General features: G+C 39.8%; 1 protein-coding gene across 1 annotated transcript in view; it reads right to left on the reverse strand.

Moving 5' to 3' along the window:
• Window positions 1-5,997: 5,997 nt before the first annotated feature.
• The window catches only part of LOC124593873 (trans-aconitate 2-methyltransferase-like), a 29,076-nt gene continuing 17,539 nt past the window's right edge, over window positions 5,998-17,534 (reverse strand). The window contains exon 3 of the mRNA XM_047132219.1: window positions 5,998-6,151. Within this exon, the coding sequence (XP_046988175.1) occupies window positions 5,998-6,151 (154 nt within the window). The remainder of the gene's footprint in view (window positions 6,152-17,534) is intronic.

Consider the following 17,534-nt stretch of genomic DNA (forward strand, 5'->3'; position numbering starts at 1 on the left):
AGCATCGGGTGTGATTACTCCCAGGCGGTACGCCCTTCCCACTGGGAGGAGATGATGATTTCGAGGGTTCCATCTCGGTTCCACGAGCAGCTAGGGAAACAATGAGCCACTTAGAGCCCCCGTGTGCCTGAGTAGCCCTTAAACAACTGAGTCGCTGCAGGTTTCGCAGAGGCTGCCCGCTAACTACTGTTCCACCTCAAAAGCCACGCATCTCATCAGCTCGTAGCACACCTTGAGATTGAGTTTTTTTTTATATAGGTTTTTACCATCCTCGCGATCCGGGCGGTCAAACCAGCATCCCATTCCCTGCTACGCACAACGTATCACTGCCACGCCATACAGCGGTCGTTGAAGCATGCCCAGAGCTTACGGTAACAGGAGACCGGCGGCGCTTACCAGTCCCCAGTTCAGGACACCGGGGTTGACAAGCCCGTACTCGGCAAACGAATGCTGAGCCCCTGAGGGCATTAATGTCTTCAAATCTATATCCTGCCCCTCTCAACACCCGCGTTAGAGATCCATCCTCAGCGGGTCTGGTAACTCGACACAGATTCTAGTCATGTTCTCCTATCTCTCCTCACTGTTCGTCAGATTCGCTGTTGCCATCTTCCACTGCCAACTATTGAGAGGTGTAGGGGTGGAAAGGGAGAGGGGGTGGGGGTGAAAGAGAAAGAGAGAAAGAAAGAAAGAAAGAGAGAGAGAGAGAGAGAGAGAGAGAGAGAGAGAGAGAGAGAGAGTAATCTCCTTGAAAGTCCCTACGTAAAGGCATATTTCTGCAGCTACACGAGTTAGCTGTATCAGGTTTCACTGCTTTCCCAGGAAGAGAAGTCCTGTCTTTTTTATACTTGCGCTTTGTTATTTTAAGAAAATGTCACTGTCAAACAAAAAAGGTCTACTGGCGATGCGGTAATTATCTTTCGTCATGCTCCCAATGAGTTAGGCGAATTGCCAATTCCACTGAACTCTCTTCGGTTGTATCCCAAATTCCGTGGCGACACTTAGCATTTACAGCGCTTAATGAGAATTTTTGAACTTTCCGCCTTAGGCGCTGAGCACTAAGCCACACACTGTTGTATCATTATTTCTACTTTGGTCACTTAAGATTTTATGAGACGAGTAACTGAATGCTCTAAAAGCGCTGCTTCGCTAGCGGAAATTTCCTGAATATTCCCGTTATTGCAGTTCACAAGCCGCATACTATAGTTATGTAATAGTTGGAACACTATGCTACTTAGATTTGTGAAAAGAATAACGAAGGATGTACTCATCTGCTAGCCACCGAGCTACATTTGAACAGAAATTAGGCCGTTTTTGTAACTTTTTCGGAAAACATTGCAGTCCATCATGTCACTGCCTTCGAAGTTTTCTGAGACAGTGTCTTGAACTAAGATACTAGTGAACATCTGAGGAATCTTTACTGGAGAAACGGAAACCAATAGAAGTACGTCGAGTTACCTTCTGGAATGACGTCTACGTACATATAGTTGGGCAGCATTACCACTGGAAGTATTATCAGTCTTAAATTCAGCAGCGGAGTGAAAGCTGCAGTGAAACTTGCTGATGCTACGGAACAACAGGGTTAACAGAACATTGTCTGCTAATGGCTGTCGTGCATTCGATTTCTGGTGTGATACACTGCTAGGGGATTTCTGGTCAATGATATCTCCAATATCCTCTATCAATAAAGCACAATAATAGCTACACTATCAGTTTAACACATTGATAGATTTACCACTGTACAGGGTGTGCCAGAAATGTTGAGATCAGTTCCATGGGAATTAGAGGGTGTCTTCAGTAACAAATCGAGGTAAGGAACACATGTCCGCAAAGTGTCACCCAACGGCTCTATAGAGCGTGGAAGTTATAGGTGCCAGAGCTTGCCGTTCGGCCACCCGCTTCGGCAGAAAACATGACATCGTACGCTGACTGACAAGACGGAACGTCTCGCAATGTTGTTTGTTATTCAGTGATCGTGACTGATTGCCAGTAGAGAAGATGAAGCTAGCTACTGCGTAGACAGGCCTTGTTTCCTATGAATGCGATGCTCTGATGCCTCTGGGGATGGCTTTTTCCACACAGTGGTTTCCATCTGCAGTTTATTTTTCCTCTTGTGCACCGAAAAATATTGGAGATCTTAGAGCTCCTATAGAGAAATAAACTGCGGATACAAACCCACGTCCGGAACAGTCCTCCACTAAGGGAACGGAACATCATATTCATAGGATCGTGGCAATCAGTCCCGATCACCGAATGACAACATTGCGAGACGTTCCAACTGTGGTCTATCAGTGTACAAAGTAACTTACTGAGAACAGGTGGCCTAAGGGCAAGCACCTGCGCTTGTAACTTCGATGCTCTGCAGCATCGTTACATGACATTTTCCAGACACTAGTTTCTATCCTCTATTTGTTACTCAAGACGCCGTCTACAGTTCCTCGAAGATTCTTGCAGCATTTCTGGCTCACCCAGTATGCTGAAAAAATGGAAATAGTTTTTATGTAATCACAATTTCTTTTATATTTTAAAATTGGAATGTTGTGTCAGCGATACTCCAAAAGTGAATGGAGGAAAGTCCAGACGAATTCTGTACCAGTGTCTGGTGGGTGCCTCACCTTTGAGCTGCTCCTCCGTGTTGTACACAAACTTCTTTTGATCCGCCCAACACCGCTGGACCTGGAAACCCGCTTCGTTCAACAGCGACACCAGCTCTTGTAAGTCGTTTTGAGACTTATAGAATGGAGATACGTAAACGTCCACATCCTGGAAACAAGACGCCATCCATCGTCCAAACCTCTTTGCTCATACACAGGACATAGGACCACTTATAAATTAATCATAAAAATTCGATAGTTTTTATTAATTTAGAGTTGCGTAAAATATATAAAGCAGTAACATGAAACACTGCCTTGTTAATGGGTTTTCGTGTCACTTGTGGCATTCATTCATCTAAGAATTAACATGGGATATTTCTGTGGGAATATCCGACATTAAAGGACCAGATGTCCCTGCTAATTATGATAAAGTTAATATCAATGCGTTGTCTCTTTCTAAGAGTAACTGATGTTATGGTTTCAATGTTAACATCACACAAAAACTTCAGGCATCAGTGAAAAAGTAAATCGCGGGGAATTTACTGGTTATCAGTTACTATAGTGATAATATTACAAAATTGAAACAAGTTTTTGTTTTAAAAAGTTTTCATTCATGAAGGAAAATTAACGAAATTGACATACGTACAAATATGGAAACATACGTTATTCAGCACTCAGGATATATCGCTTTAATACATTACTCCAGTTAGTACTCTAGGTAGTAGCGATAATTTTTCCTTATGTTTTTCCTAATGTTATTTTTTATAATTTATGAAAATTTTTATAAAGAAAAAAAAAAACACGAGGGTCAAGCCGTGAAGCACTTTACGGAAAGTTCCCGCAATTTGGTGAATTAAAAGTCAAAGAGCGTATGTTCTTTAGCCCACTGGATCTTATGTTTTCCAGAGATATGGAATTTGATTATATCCTACATGACGATGAGAAGACTGCCTGGGAAAGTATTAAAATGTTTGTTTCGATTTCTTATGGAATGAGAATACAAAATTTTAGACCGTGGGTATACTGTGGTATGAAAAACTTTGGTATAACACACCTCCGAAACATTTATTTGATGTTCAACTCGACTGCTTTCCTGAAAATTGCGGATCCGCATCTGATGAACATGGCGAGCGACTTTATCGGGATACTGAAGTCATGGGGAACAGCGATGGAGGGCAATGGGCTCCTAATTTGACAAACTACTGCCTGACTTGCTAGGGATGGTTCAGATGAAATTTTACCTTCGGGATTGCAATTGTAAAAATTTTCTGCACTAAATATTCTAAGAATATATTGCTATTGAATTAAATACGTATGTTGTTGATATTAAATAGAAAATGAGTATCTGAATCTGAACCTAAGTATTTCATTTAACGGCTAATTTTCATCACATACCTAAATAAATGTTACCACCCTATTCAGTCCCGCCTTCACCCCTATGGGAGATAGGTGAATGTTAACCCCTGTCTGGAATATCAGTTCACTCCGTTTTGCGATTAGATGAAATAATTTATCTGCTCATTATTGAAGTTCACCTAAATTCCCCTGCTGGTCTAGAGCGCTGATCTAGATTAGTGGTGGTTTCTCATTAATTTTACTTCTGTTAGCTTCCTTCTATCCAAGAACAAAAATCTAGTAATGTGTTTAACTGAGCGACCAAAGAAGAGGATCAGAAAGATCCAAACTGATAAGTAGAGAGAGAGAGAGAGAGAGAGAGAGAGAGAGAGAGAGAGAGAGAGAGAGAGAGAGAGACCAAGTAGAGAGATTATTCCTTTCATGGCTACAGCAGGAAGTATCTTCGCACGTTTGTTTACGGACTCCTTTCTGGTGAGGCTGGTTCCCCCTGTCATGTACACCCACAGAAAACGCGCTATTATGCGTCATAAAAGTCATCGGTACGTTGCATACTGGTTGCCCGTTGCATATTGTTAAAATTGGTGCTTAGAGCGCAGTTTCAAGACTGGTTTAACTTTGGCCATTCTGTATTACCTTCGTCAAGTCAACCATATAATATACGAGTTTGCTGAAAATAATGTTGTAAGGAACTATTTCTCTCAATAACCCTCAGTTTTAACTATTATTGTAATATAATTAAATGTTTCCCTGAGACATTTAAGTCTCTTCATTATCTACGATAATGATCGAAGCAGAAGAAATGAATTAAAATTTGTTCCGCGGCCGGGAATAACCTTTTTGTAACCATATATATTTAAATTTTTAACAACGATACATTTTCAAAACATTTTTCTATTAAGGTATTATATTCCTACAGTTGGTCAACATTTCTGTCGTTTTTTATAGGTTTTCGTTCGTATATTTTCTTTTGCACTTTTCTCGTCTTGTTCCATGGCCAATTGTCTTTTTGTGGATAAACCATTGCAGAACAGGCAAAATACTTTATATCTGTCGTAAAAAAAATTATTATGAGCTCAGATTTAGGTATGTGATGCACTTTGTGGTGCTACAGGCTCTATGTGCCTGCATGTTTGATATCTACCTCGAGTCAGCACTGTTGGGACAGTATGAGAGGAAACATCAACATGGCAGATGGAGCAGAAGTGGGAGAAATTTTTACGTATACTACAAACTGAAGGTAAACTGAAGAATAAAGCAAAAATAATGTCATATTATAGAAGCAGAGAGGAGAGTATAAATTTTGTAAAGTACATAGAAAAGGAAACCATTTCTTTCTATGAGTGGTTGGTTCTTTTCACTAAGTAATGCTAGTATCCTAAACAATATACTACAAATAATGAAGTATATCTGGATACAATGCAACACCGCAGAACCGAAATAGCTGTTGTCCGGGTCTTCTTGCTAGCTAGGCAAAAATTCTAACCATTACACCACCACAGCACGATGGTCAACATTGCTGCACGAACTATCCAAGTTGAGTGCCCTCCCCAACACAAACTGCAATCCATATTTTCTGTTTATTTTCCCTCACATTGTCATTACTGCTAGGGCACTCTGATATTGGAATAGCACCCCAGCGTTGGATGTAATGGGAAAGGTAACGAAGAGGCTTTAATGTCTCAGGGAAACAATTATAATATCTATAAGATCTTCTATGGTACAGGACTTTACCACTACGTCCAACGCTGGGGTGCTATTCCAATATCGGAGTGCCCTGGCAGTAGTGACAATGTAAGGGAAAACAAGCAGAAGATATGAATTGAAGTTTGTGTTGGGGAGGGCACTGAACTTGGGTATAGTTCGTGCAGCAATGTTGACCATCGTTCAGTGGCGGTGTAATGCTTAGCATTTCTGCCTAGCAAGCAATAAGATCCGGGTTCGAGTCCCGGTCAGTGCCCAAACTTTAATTCATTTCTTCTGCTTCGATCATTATCGTATTGTTGTAATGTTTCATCTTCGTGTAATATGTTTTTATAACTTCAAGAGCAGTTTAAACAAATTTTTCTATTACCAGCATCGAGTCTTTCCAGTCAGATTCCTGCGCCATCTGGTAGTAAACCGTGTAGAGGTGAGTGTGCGCAATGAGCGTGAACAGAGCATCTCCACTGGGCGCCATTAGCTTATAAATGTTTCCAAGGGAACGCCTGTGAAACAGAGAGGCATTACATTATGATTGTCGTGATTAGATGTCCTAGCTCATTCGACGTTAGCAACAGCACTTCAGTAATTGGTTAGATAATACTGCTATAGACGCCACAAAATCACATGTGAATATTTTTTCGGCAATTTTACATCCTATATTTCATCGATTTGCAGAGTGCTAAATATGACTGAAGTAGTCACTACGTGGACGAGAATTCTTTAATACTGAGACAATCTTTACATCTGAAACAAAGTTAACTGGTTCAGCTATGGGTTCTTGGTGAAACTTTTGTACGAAGCAAACGAAATTATTGTATAGTATATCTTCTTCAGCTGATTACCTTACTATGAATGTAGGTGAACGTTTTCTTTACTAAGTCTGATGCATTTATATCCTTAGCACTACATGGTCTTATTCCATTGCATACTTTTTCTGTTTTTGTTAATTGCAGAGTGCCTTCTTTTATACAAGAAATAAAATTTGATCACAAACTGTTTTGCCTTTATTATGTACTGAGGTAAGGTCTTATTTTTCTCCACGTCAATCTAATCTTTTGAAGTGAGTTAAATTACATCTAACCTTTTCACTTGGAAAGTGAAAATCTAAAAGATGTAACTAACTTTTTCAGAATCCAGAAATTAGATGGAGGTAATTGTCAATTATGGAACTATTAAAGGGAAATTATCTTCTGCGCTGAGAAATTGCTGGACATTGTTTAATCAAGTAAAGTACGGCTAGTTGAAGGCAGAAACGCACGGAACTTGAGCCATGCTTATTTCGTCTGCTATGGAATCCGACCACCTACAAGCTCACGTCGTGTGCTACAGAAAATGTTATGTGGAGTCGACTTGAGATAATTATTCACGAACAGCCACCTGTAATAAATAAAGTAACATGACGTTACAGATAGAAAAACATTCAGACAAAAGATATTTGATTGGGAAGTTGGTCAGAGGGAAATTAGAAAACTGGCTGGAGCATTGTGGTCTGATGAAAGAAAGAGACTTCTTTCTGGAAGGATGAAACAAATTTGACACAAAGGAAGGCAAACCATCAAAAGCGACATTGACGGATTGTACCTCGCGTGGTCCTATTGGATCCATACGCGAATAATAATAATAATAATAATAATAATAATAAAGTTCAGGACAGAACTAAAGAAGCCTCGGACAAGCGCCGTCATGGTCGGGGACGACGCTTGAACCCTATGCCCGCCCACAATGGTAACGACACTGCTAGCCAACTGGAAAATGATTTAAATCCAAATAGAGGTGTTTTGCAGGATATGCTTCCTGCAACCACCCTAGAAGGAAAACAAAGACAGAAGACGAGATGGTCAGATGAAGTTAATCGACACCTCATGTTCTGTTATTACCAAGCAACAAACCTAGGAACCAACACAACTGGATACAGATCACAAGTATACACAACATTTATTACCAGATACCCAGAATTAAAATTTTTAACAGAACAACGACTAGCTGATCAGATCCGTGTAATAATAAAAAATAACAGGATACCCCAGTCAGAATTAGAAAACATCAAACAAGACGTACAACAAATACTGGAACATGGTTAGGTAAAATCTCACAACAAGAAGCGATAGAGCAATTAGATGAAAAGAAGCAGAAATTACAAGCGTTGGCCAAACGACTTAGAAGATACAAAAAAGTGAAAATAGAAGGAAACAAAATCAAACATTCAACACAAACCATAAGAAATTTTACCAGACAATAAATAACACACACATTAAAATAGACAATCCACCAAACATAACAGACATGGAACACTTCTGGAGCAACAAATGGTCAAACTCGGTACAACATAACAGGCATGTACAGACACATACAAGATGATACCACAAATGCCTGAAGTGATAATTTTGCAACATGAAGTCACCCAAGCAATTAATTCTACTTACAATTGGAAAGCCCCTGGAAAAGATAAAATAGCAAATTTCTGGCTAAAGAAGCTCACTGCAACACATTCACATCCAAGCAAATTATTTAACAGTTACATTGCAAACCCATACACATTCCCTGATACACTTACGCATGGAATAACTTATCTGAAACCTAAAGATCAAGCAGACACAGCAAACCCAGCTAAATATCGCCCCATAACATGCCTACCAACAATATACAAAATATTAACTTCAGTCATTACACAGAAATTAATGACACATACAACACAGAACAAAATTATAAATGAAGAACAAAAACGCTGTTGCAAAGGAGCACGAGGATGTAAAGAGCAACTGATAATAGATGCAGAGGTGACATATCGAGCTATAACTAACCAAAGGTCGCTGCACTATACATTGATTACCAAAAAGCTTTTGATAGTGTACCCCACTTATGGTTACTACAAATATTGGAAATATACAAAGTAGATCCTAAATTGATACAGTTCCTAAACATAGTAATGAAAAATTGGAAAACCACAATTAATATCCAAACAAATCCAAATAATATCATATCACAGCCAATACAGATTAAGCGTGGAATATACCAAGGAGACTCATTACGTCCTTTCTGGTTCTGCCTTGCTCTGAACCCACTATCCAACGTGCTAAATAATACAAATTATGGATACAATATTACTGGAACATACCCACACAAAATCACACATTTGCTATACATGGATGATCTAAAACTACTGGCAGCAACAAATCAACAACTCAACCCGTTACTAAAGATAACAGAAATATTCAGCAATGATATAAATATGGCTTTTGGAACAGACAAATGTAAGAAAAATAGCATAGTCAAGGGAAAACACACTAAACAAGAAGATTACATATTGGATAACTACAGCAACTGCATAGAAGCGATGGAAAAAACATTCCTATAAATATCTTGGATACAGACAAAAAAATAGGAATAGATAATACAAATATTAAAGAATAACTAAAAGAAAAATATAGACAAATACTAACAAAAATACTGAAAACAGAATTGACAGCAAGAAACAAGACAAAAGCTATAAATACTTACGCTATACCAATATTGACCTACCCATTTGGAGTAGTGAAATGGAGTAAGACAGACCTAGAAGCACTCAATACACTTACACGATCACAATGCCACAAATATAGAATACATCACATACATTCAGCAACAGAAAGATTCACATTAAGCAGAAAGGAAGGAGGAATGGGATTTATCGATATAAAAAACCTACATTATGGACAGGTAGACAATTTAAGAAAATTCTTTCTAGAACGAGCAGAAACTAGCAAAATACACAAAGCAATCACTCATATAAATACATCGGCTACACCACTGCAATTTCATAACCACTTCTACAACCCTTTAGATCACATAACATCAACAGATACGAAGAAAGTAAATTGGAAAAAGAAAACACTACATGGCAAGCACCCGTATCATCTAACACAGCCACACATCGATCAAGACGCATCCAACACATGGCTAAGAAAAGGCAATATATACAGTGAGACGGAAGGATTCATGATTGCAATACAGGATCAAACAATAAACACCAGATATTACAGCAAGCATATTATTAAAGATCCCAATACCACAACAGATAAATGCAGACTTTGTAAACAACGAATAGAAACAGTAGATCACATCAAAAGCTGATGTACAACACTAGCAAATACAGAATACCCCAGAAGACATGACAATGTAGCAAAAATAATACATCAACAGCTTGCCTTACAACATAAACTTATAAAACAACACGTTCCCTCATACAAGTACCTGTATGCGCCACAAAGTGTACTGGAGAATGATGAATTCAAATTATACTGGAACAGAACCATTATAACATAATACACCACCACATAACAAACCTTACATCACACTCACCAATAAAAAGAAGAAATTAACACAACTAATCGAAATATCCACACCCAATACAACAAATATACAGAAGAAAACAGGAGAAAAAATTGAAAAATACATCCAACTGGCTGAGGAAGTCAAGGACATGTGGCATCAGGATAAAGTTGACATTATACCAATTATACTATCAACTACAGGAGTCATACCACACAATATCCACCAGTACATCAATGCAATACAGCTACATCCAAACTTATATATGCAACTACAGAAATCTGTAATTATTGATACATGTTCAATTACCCGAAAGTTCCTAAATGCAAGATAACATATACTGTACAGTTAAAAGGAAGTCACGCTTGATCAAGGTCCACGTCACCTTCCATTTTTAACCAGACATAACGTCTGAGACAAGAAAGAAAGAAATAATAATAATAATAATAATAATGAAAAATACATCCAACTGGCTGAGGATGTCAAGCTTTTCGCGGATGATGCTGTAGTATACAGAGAAGTTGCAGCATTAGAAAATTGTAGCGAAATGCAGGAAGATCTGCAGCGGATAGGCACTTGGTGCAGGGAGTGGCAACTGACCCAAGGAAGGATCCTTTATTGTATGATTATATGATAGCGGAACAAACACTGGTAGCAGTTACTTCTGTAAAATATCTGGGAGTATGAGTGCGGAACGATTTGAAGTGGAATGATAATATACAATTAATTGTTAGTAAAGCGGGTGCCAGGTTGAGATTCATTGGGAGACTCCTTAGAAAATTTAGTCCATCAACAAAGGAGGTGGTTTACAAAACACTCGTTCGACCTATACTTTAGTATTGCTCATCAGTGTGGGATCCGTACCAGATCGGGTTGACGGAGGAGAGAGAAGATCCAAAGAAGAGCGGCGCGTTTCGTCACAGGGTTATTTGGTAAGCGTGATAGCGTTACGGAGATGTTTAGCAAACTCAAGTGGGAGACTCTGCAAGAGAGGCGCTCTGCATCGCGGTGTAGCTTGCTCGCCAGGTTTCGAGAGGGTGCGTTTCTGGTTGGTTGGTTGTTTGGGGAAGGAGACCAGACAGCGTGGTCATCGATCTCATCGGATTAGGGAAGGATGTCGGCCGTGCCCTTTCAGAGGACCCATCCCGGCATTTGCCTGGAGTGATTTAGGGAAATCACGGAAAACCTAAATCAGGATGGCCGGACGCGGGATTGAACCGTCGTCCTCCCGAATGCGAGTCCAGTGCGTTTCTGGATGAGGTATCTAATATATTGCTTCCCCTACTTATACCTCTCGAGGAGATCACGAATGTAAAATTGGAGAGATTCGAGCGCGCACGGAGGCTTTCAGACAGTCGTTCTTCCCGCGAACCACACGCGACTGGAACAGAAAAGGGAGGTAATGACAGTGGCACGTAAAGTGCCCTCCGCCACACACCGTTGGGTGGCTTGCGGAGTATAAATGTAGATGTAGAAATGTGGCATCAGGATAAAGTTGACATACCAATTATACTGTCAACTACAGAAGTCATACCACACAATATCCACCAGTACATCAACGCAATAAAGCTAAATCCAAACATATATACAACTACAGAAATCTAATTATTGATACACGTTCAATTACCCGAAAGTTCCTAAATGCAATGTAACATATACCGTACAGTTAAAAGGAAGTCACGCTTTATCAAGGTCCGCGTCACTTTCCATTTTTGACCAGACATAACGACGTAGAAAAGAAAAAGATAATAATAATAATAGAGACAATATAGTTTTTACTAAAGAATATCGCATTGTGATATTTTTGGGCAACATTAAGTTTAAATACAAGCATAGTCACATTCTGATGTTGGTGAACTAGTGGGAAATCCAGACAAGACAGCTGAAGATGTAGATGGACTTCAGACGAAATATGGTTAGTTTGTAACTGGTTGGGACTCCTGTGTCAAATATGGCAGTCTTTCGACAATTTAATAGCAAAGTTACTGAAAGAATGGCAACGCTTGTCACAGACTGAAGGAATGGCAACTGCATTCGCTGCTATTGAGGTTAATAACAAAGGCTAGAAGGCAGTGTTCACAAAGTACTTCAGGCAAAGCTTCCATGAACAGAAATAATGCTGAGTGCTACTATTGTCGCAGTAAATGTCATTATAAGGCGGAGTTCAATAAAGAACTTAAAATTCTCAAAAGGAAGTCAAGAATCTAAACATGAAGCGGTGATTGCAGAGATTAGAAACTGTTTGGCTACTGTGGTAATTTTTGTACTGTACTGCATAAAAAAACATTAATTCTAACAAAGGATGGTGTTCAATATTTAAATCGCTTGCGAAGTTTAAGACCTCCTATCCAGATAGAAAAAGCGACTACATCTGTTCATTCCTATGATGCCGTCGCAGCTTCGCAAAACCCAAAGCTAAGTACAACAGCTAAGACACAGAAATCAGCGAACAAGAAAACTAGCGCACACTTTCTTAGGTCCACCGAGAACAAGGATGCCAAAGATGTAAGGAAGAAACTTACCGAAGCAACAAATCCCAAGAGAGACAAGATTAGGATCAAATCAATCCGGACAACCAATAGCGCTGTCGTAGTGGAAAAGGAAAATGTTTAAGTCAGAAAGCTTCAAGAGAAAGCATTAAATGTGAACTATCGAAAAAGAAGAGGCATCTACTAACTGTGTACAACTGGCGCAAGGAAGTGGACGACAATGAACTTCTCGAAGATATTTTTGAGTAACTTGTCTGGGCACATGTAAAAGAAGCAGTTTAGAAGATGTAAGATATTCTGCACCGGACCCCGAGAGAAAACCTATGTCAGTCACGTAATGGAAGTCACTCCTCGCGTTCGTAAGTTTCTGACGCAAAAACAAAAGGTGTATGTTTCCGTGCTTTAGGAATGAATAATCATGCGGACGTACCAAAAAGCTATAAATGATGTGACTTAGGTCACACCAAGAAGCTTTAAGTTTAAGGAAGAGTGTGCTCCATCTGTGGAGCAGGCCGCCATCAGTAACGTGTGCGCACAAAAATCAACGAGAAACCTGCCTGCATCCCTTGTCGCAACAAGGATAGAAAATGAGACCCCCCCATGGAAAAGACTGTGCAGCTTATGCAATGCTTTTAGAACGTGAAATAGCTAGGACAGACTATGGATCCATCTGGAATACAAGCAAACAGAGTGGTCAGTTCTATATCAAAACTATGTAAATCAAGGAACAGAAGGTACGTTGCACAGGAAACAAAAGAACAAGTCATCATCGACAGTAACCAGGAATTTGGGTCGTGCCATAGCGTGGTGTCAGCAGCTTGGGGGTGTATTGCCAGAGACGACATGGTACTGCAGAAAAGACTAGAGACAGCAGTTGCAACTGAACTTAGACTCTTAAATGGGTAATAACGCAGACAAAGATTTGTTGCATGATTAATGAACTTTAGCTACAGCAATTTTGTACATGTGAAGTTTAACATTCAAGAAGCTTTAACACAGACAGTACAACCCATAACGACCTGTCCTCGAGCCAAGAAGGCAGTTCCTCATCACGTGCGAAATCACACTAAGTGAAGATTGTGAACTTCGTTCACGGAGAGACCATATTGGGAACATTTGCAGCAAACCAAGCTGCAGGGGCTGCTGAAGGACGGGATGTTCCTGGTGCAGCAATGCTTAAAGCGGGAGGCTTCCCGACTTGTCTTCTGTCCAACCCCGACAATGCATCCACGTGGAACTCCTGCCGAAGGGTATGATAAAGACGGTGATGATCGTGGTAACATCGACACTGCATCTGTAGTAGCAGTAGACAACCACGCAGCTTCAACCTCAGTTGCAGAGCCTCACCTATTTCCGCGTTGAGTGTGGTGATCGCGATAATACTGATGAGTATAAGAACGGCAAAATAGTGAAGTGCAGTGAAAGTAAGGTTGTCCTATCAAATACAAAAAAATTAGCGTTTCGAGTCCTACTAAAAGTGATTTTCAGTCGCACACACAAAATTTATTATAATTTAGAAGCTGCTGTCCAGTTACGTCGTCTGGAGGACCTCAGTGTACTGCAGGTTGCTCTTAGACACAATCAGAGCTGGGCATCGTATATGAAAATCTGTTGTGTATCCTACACCAGTGGCACAAACAGGATTCTTTTGAGAGTAAATAATCTGCCAACAGAGATTAAACCATTACGTGAAATCTTTCGGCAGGCGTTCACGAGAAGAAAAGAGCCATTCGATATTGAGTATTTGTACGTGATTTTGTACAAACGTAGGGACGAGCTTTCGCTAACTGTGCTCTTCCCTCTCAAAAGCTTTGTTCACAATCTAAACACGTGGAAGGAGAAGATACTAGAGACAAATGCTGCTCGAAGTAAACTGGCAATGGCAAATACAGAAACTAATTGACGAGCTGAGTATTGGTATAGTCCGTTTGCAAGAACCATACAGTAGAAATAATAAGTTCCATTTTCCTGCGGATATGGCTTTTGTACATTATTGTAGTAGACGTAGCGTCGAGTGGCTTGCGTGATAGAGCAAAATAATCTGAAAGGCTACCAAGGGCTGTCCTCAAGGCTCCGTAAGTGGTCCACTGTTCTGTGATCTTTGTATGGAACTCTTATTACATCTGTTAGACGGAGCATATGCTACTGAGGAAGTTGTTGCATACGTAGATGACATCCTAATAGTTGCATCTGCAGACTCTAGGGCGAGACTTGAGGGAAAAACGAATGATGTGCTTGCTTAGCTGCAGCATTGGTGTAAGAGCGACAAACTGACTATAGCTGTTCACAACAACATAAATACTTATGAAGGGAAGACTTTACCTTGCCAGAAATCCTTCCCAGAGGCTCGACGGAATACCTGTAAAATGTTGCACTGTTTGCAGATATTTAGGCACTCTTCTAGATGAGAAAAACTTTCTAGAACACACCAAATCAGTTACTCAGAAAGTGGCCAAAGTTATGCGTAAAATCGCGAAGCGATCTTCTACGTCATTGTGGCACCTAAGTGCCAGCGTCTGGGCATCGCCTTAGACTGGGCAGCTAAAAAACAAGACTGCGACGAATTCGGCGGAGTGTAGTTTTGCGGCTCACCCGTGTCTTTGTCACTACACCTGTAAACGGCTACCTGATGATCCTTCGGTTATGTCCAATGTAGATCGTGATACGTTACATGGTAGCACTGTATTGGTTGAGGCTTGAGGAATATGAACGTTTGTTAGAGATCACAGGAACGCATATTACTGATCAGACACACAGGGAGCATGAAGTTAGGTGAATGGCAATCTGAAAGGGACACTAGGAGCACTGTAAGGCTTTTTTACAGCATATTCCCTAGCATGAGGAACTGCGCGACATTGCCCTAGTCGAGGTATGGTGCACCAGTTAACAGGTAATAGTCTGTATCCCAAACATCTACATCGAGTGGGATGTAGCAATACATCTGAATGTGGAGAGGAAGATTCCGTTGATCGTGCCGTTACCAGATGCCCCTTTTTCACGCAGAGAGAGACTGCAAACAAACGTTGTGGACTAAAGTCAATGGGATAGTACATCGGACATCTAAAAGGCTACTGCATAACTTTCAGTTTTTAAGACCAGTGGACGCTCTGAATACCAAAATCACGTCACCAGGACATAAGCGTTTCCTCAATTATAGATAATGATAGGCACAGATACATTTAATTAAGAGAAACTTAAAATACACGTACTTATAAACAAAAAAGCAAATAAGGAAAGAATGCTATGACCACCGACGTAGGTATGCGTAGACTAGGACTGCCAAGGCATGCACATACCAGTGTTTTGGGATTTCATGAGAGTAGTCAGTTCTCTTCATGAGTGATGAGCCGCAGTTATTTGTACACGGGATGGTCTTCATACAAATCTTAATAGTCGATATGTTACGTCACAGACGTTCTGAGTAGTAGGAATGTGATCTTTGGTTGTCAGTCGTATTGTCGTTTCATCATGGGTTTCACGAGTTGTCCTGTCGACTTGTGTGCATTCTGTATATATATCGACTGTTGTGTGCGTCTTGAATCTACATGGTTATTTCTTTGTGTGCATTTGCAGCAACACTGAATTATCTTCGGAACCACTTCAATTTCTTAGTTTAACGTTTCTGCCCACATGAGTTGTGTACAATTCATTGGCCTTTATAAAAATACGAAACTAATTTCTCCCTATTTCACGTTTTCATCCACATAATTTTTGCACAATTAATCGGATTAAAAAATGAGTACACACTCTTAACTTTCGTTAAGGTTATGATTCCGTCATTCAGATATTCTTTATGTTCATGAAACACACAACAGCCCACATTCTTTGGACTGCAGCTTATTAATTATTGCAGGTTTCTCTCCACACGATTTATGCTAGATTCATCAGATTTAAAAAATGACAAGCTTTTTTTACTTTCATTATGGTTCCTTCGTTCATTCAGACATTAATTATGTTCATGAAATACAGGATAACATCCCAAATTGTTGGAATTACAGCTTAATAATCAATGTAACTGGGATAAGCATACCACACAACTCCTGTCACTTCGTTTGTACACATGTATTTACATTTAGCTTTGACATTATCGGTACAACTGCAAAGATTGATGTACGTACACATGCAGTCGATTTAGGTTATTTACGTGGCGATGACTTAGCATTACGTCTCTTATGACATAGGGGTCTCCTCACCTAGCGTAAGATGAATGCTACCGTTGCAATACAGCATCAGAGAATATTAAGTGAGTCTGGTGTTCGTCATACCGCTGAGCGGTCTGGCAATAACTAGCACAACATACAGATGCAAAGGCAGATGAAGTTTCTTTTTAGAAATATATTTTGGTGAAGATTGTGTTTAGATACATGAGTATAATGAGATAACGTCGTCGCTGCATTACTTGCTCGTGCTTAATTTTTTGTGTGTTTGAGAACGATAAATTTTCTGTGTGATTTTTCTTTAGTGATTTGAATTGGTTAATTAGATTGTTGAGACTAGATTAACCAAAATTATCTGCTCACATGCCTTGGATTAAGAGCTATAGATTGACTACTACTGCAGCATTTCATGAACTTGATTATATAAGAAGTGAATTTTATAAAGAATTGTTTTAACTGATGAAAGTAAGTTTTATAATATAGCTTTCGAATTATATTCTCTTATGTATCATTCAGTGGTGCAGTTTCATCCCCCGTCTTCTTAATAAACTTTTCTTTATCAATTGTGTGTTGCCGCATTGTACTTAGCGGAACACAGTTACTCAAGGCTTTAAGTGTGATGTGCTACTTTTCCTAGCTTCCCTTTCGGGCCAAGTTTTCTTAAGCCGGTTTGCTGCTGCGCTGCGTTCTAACGTTTACAACTTTCGAGCAGTATCGAGTTTGCGCTGCACACGGTCAAGTCGTGAACGTTTGTCAGGGCCAGTTTAACATCACTGTCACGACACATTAAGACCATTTACAGTCTTTGTGTTACCAATTTTCATTGGTCAGTTTAGTTCATGTCTCATTTCTTTTGTCAGGCATTCTTACTCTTATAGTGCATTGTTACAATCTCGCGAGTGTATTTTTTAATGTTCGGAATTTTACTTACG

This window comes from Schistocerca americana, chromosome 2, assembly GCF_021461395.2.
Source record: "Schistocerca americana isolate TAMUIC-IGC-003095 chromosome 2, iqSchAmer2.1, whole genome shotgun sequence".
NCBI classification, from domain to species: Eukaryota; Metazoa; Arthropoda; class Insecta; order Orthoptera; family Acrididae; genus Schistocerca; species Schistocerca americana.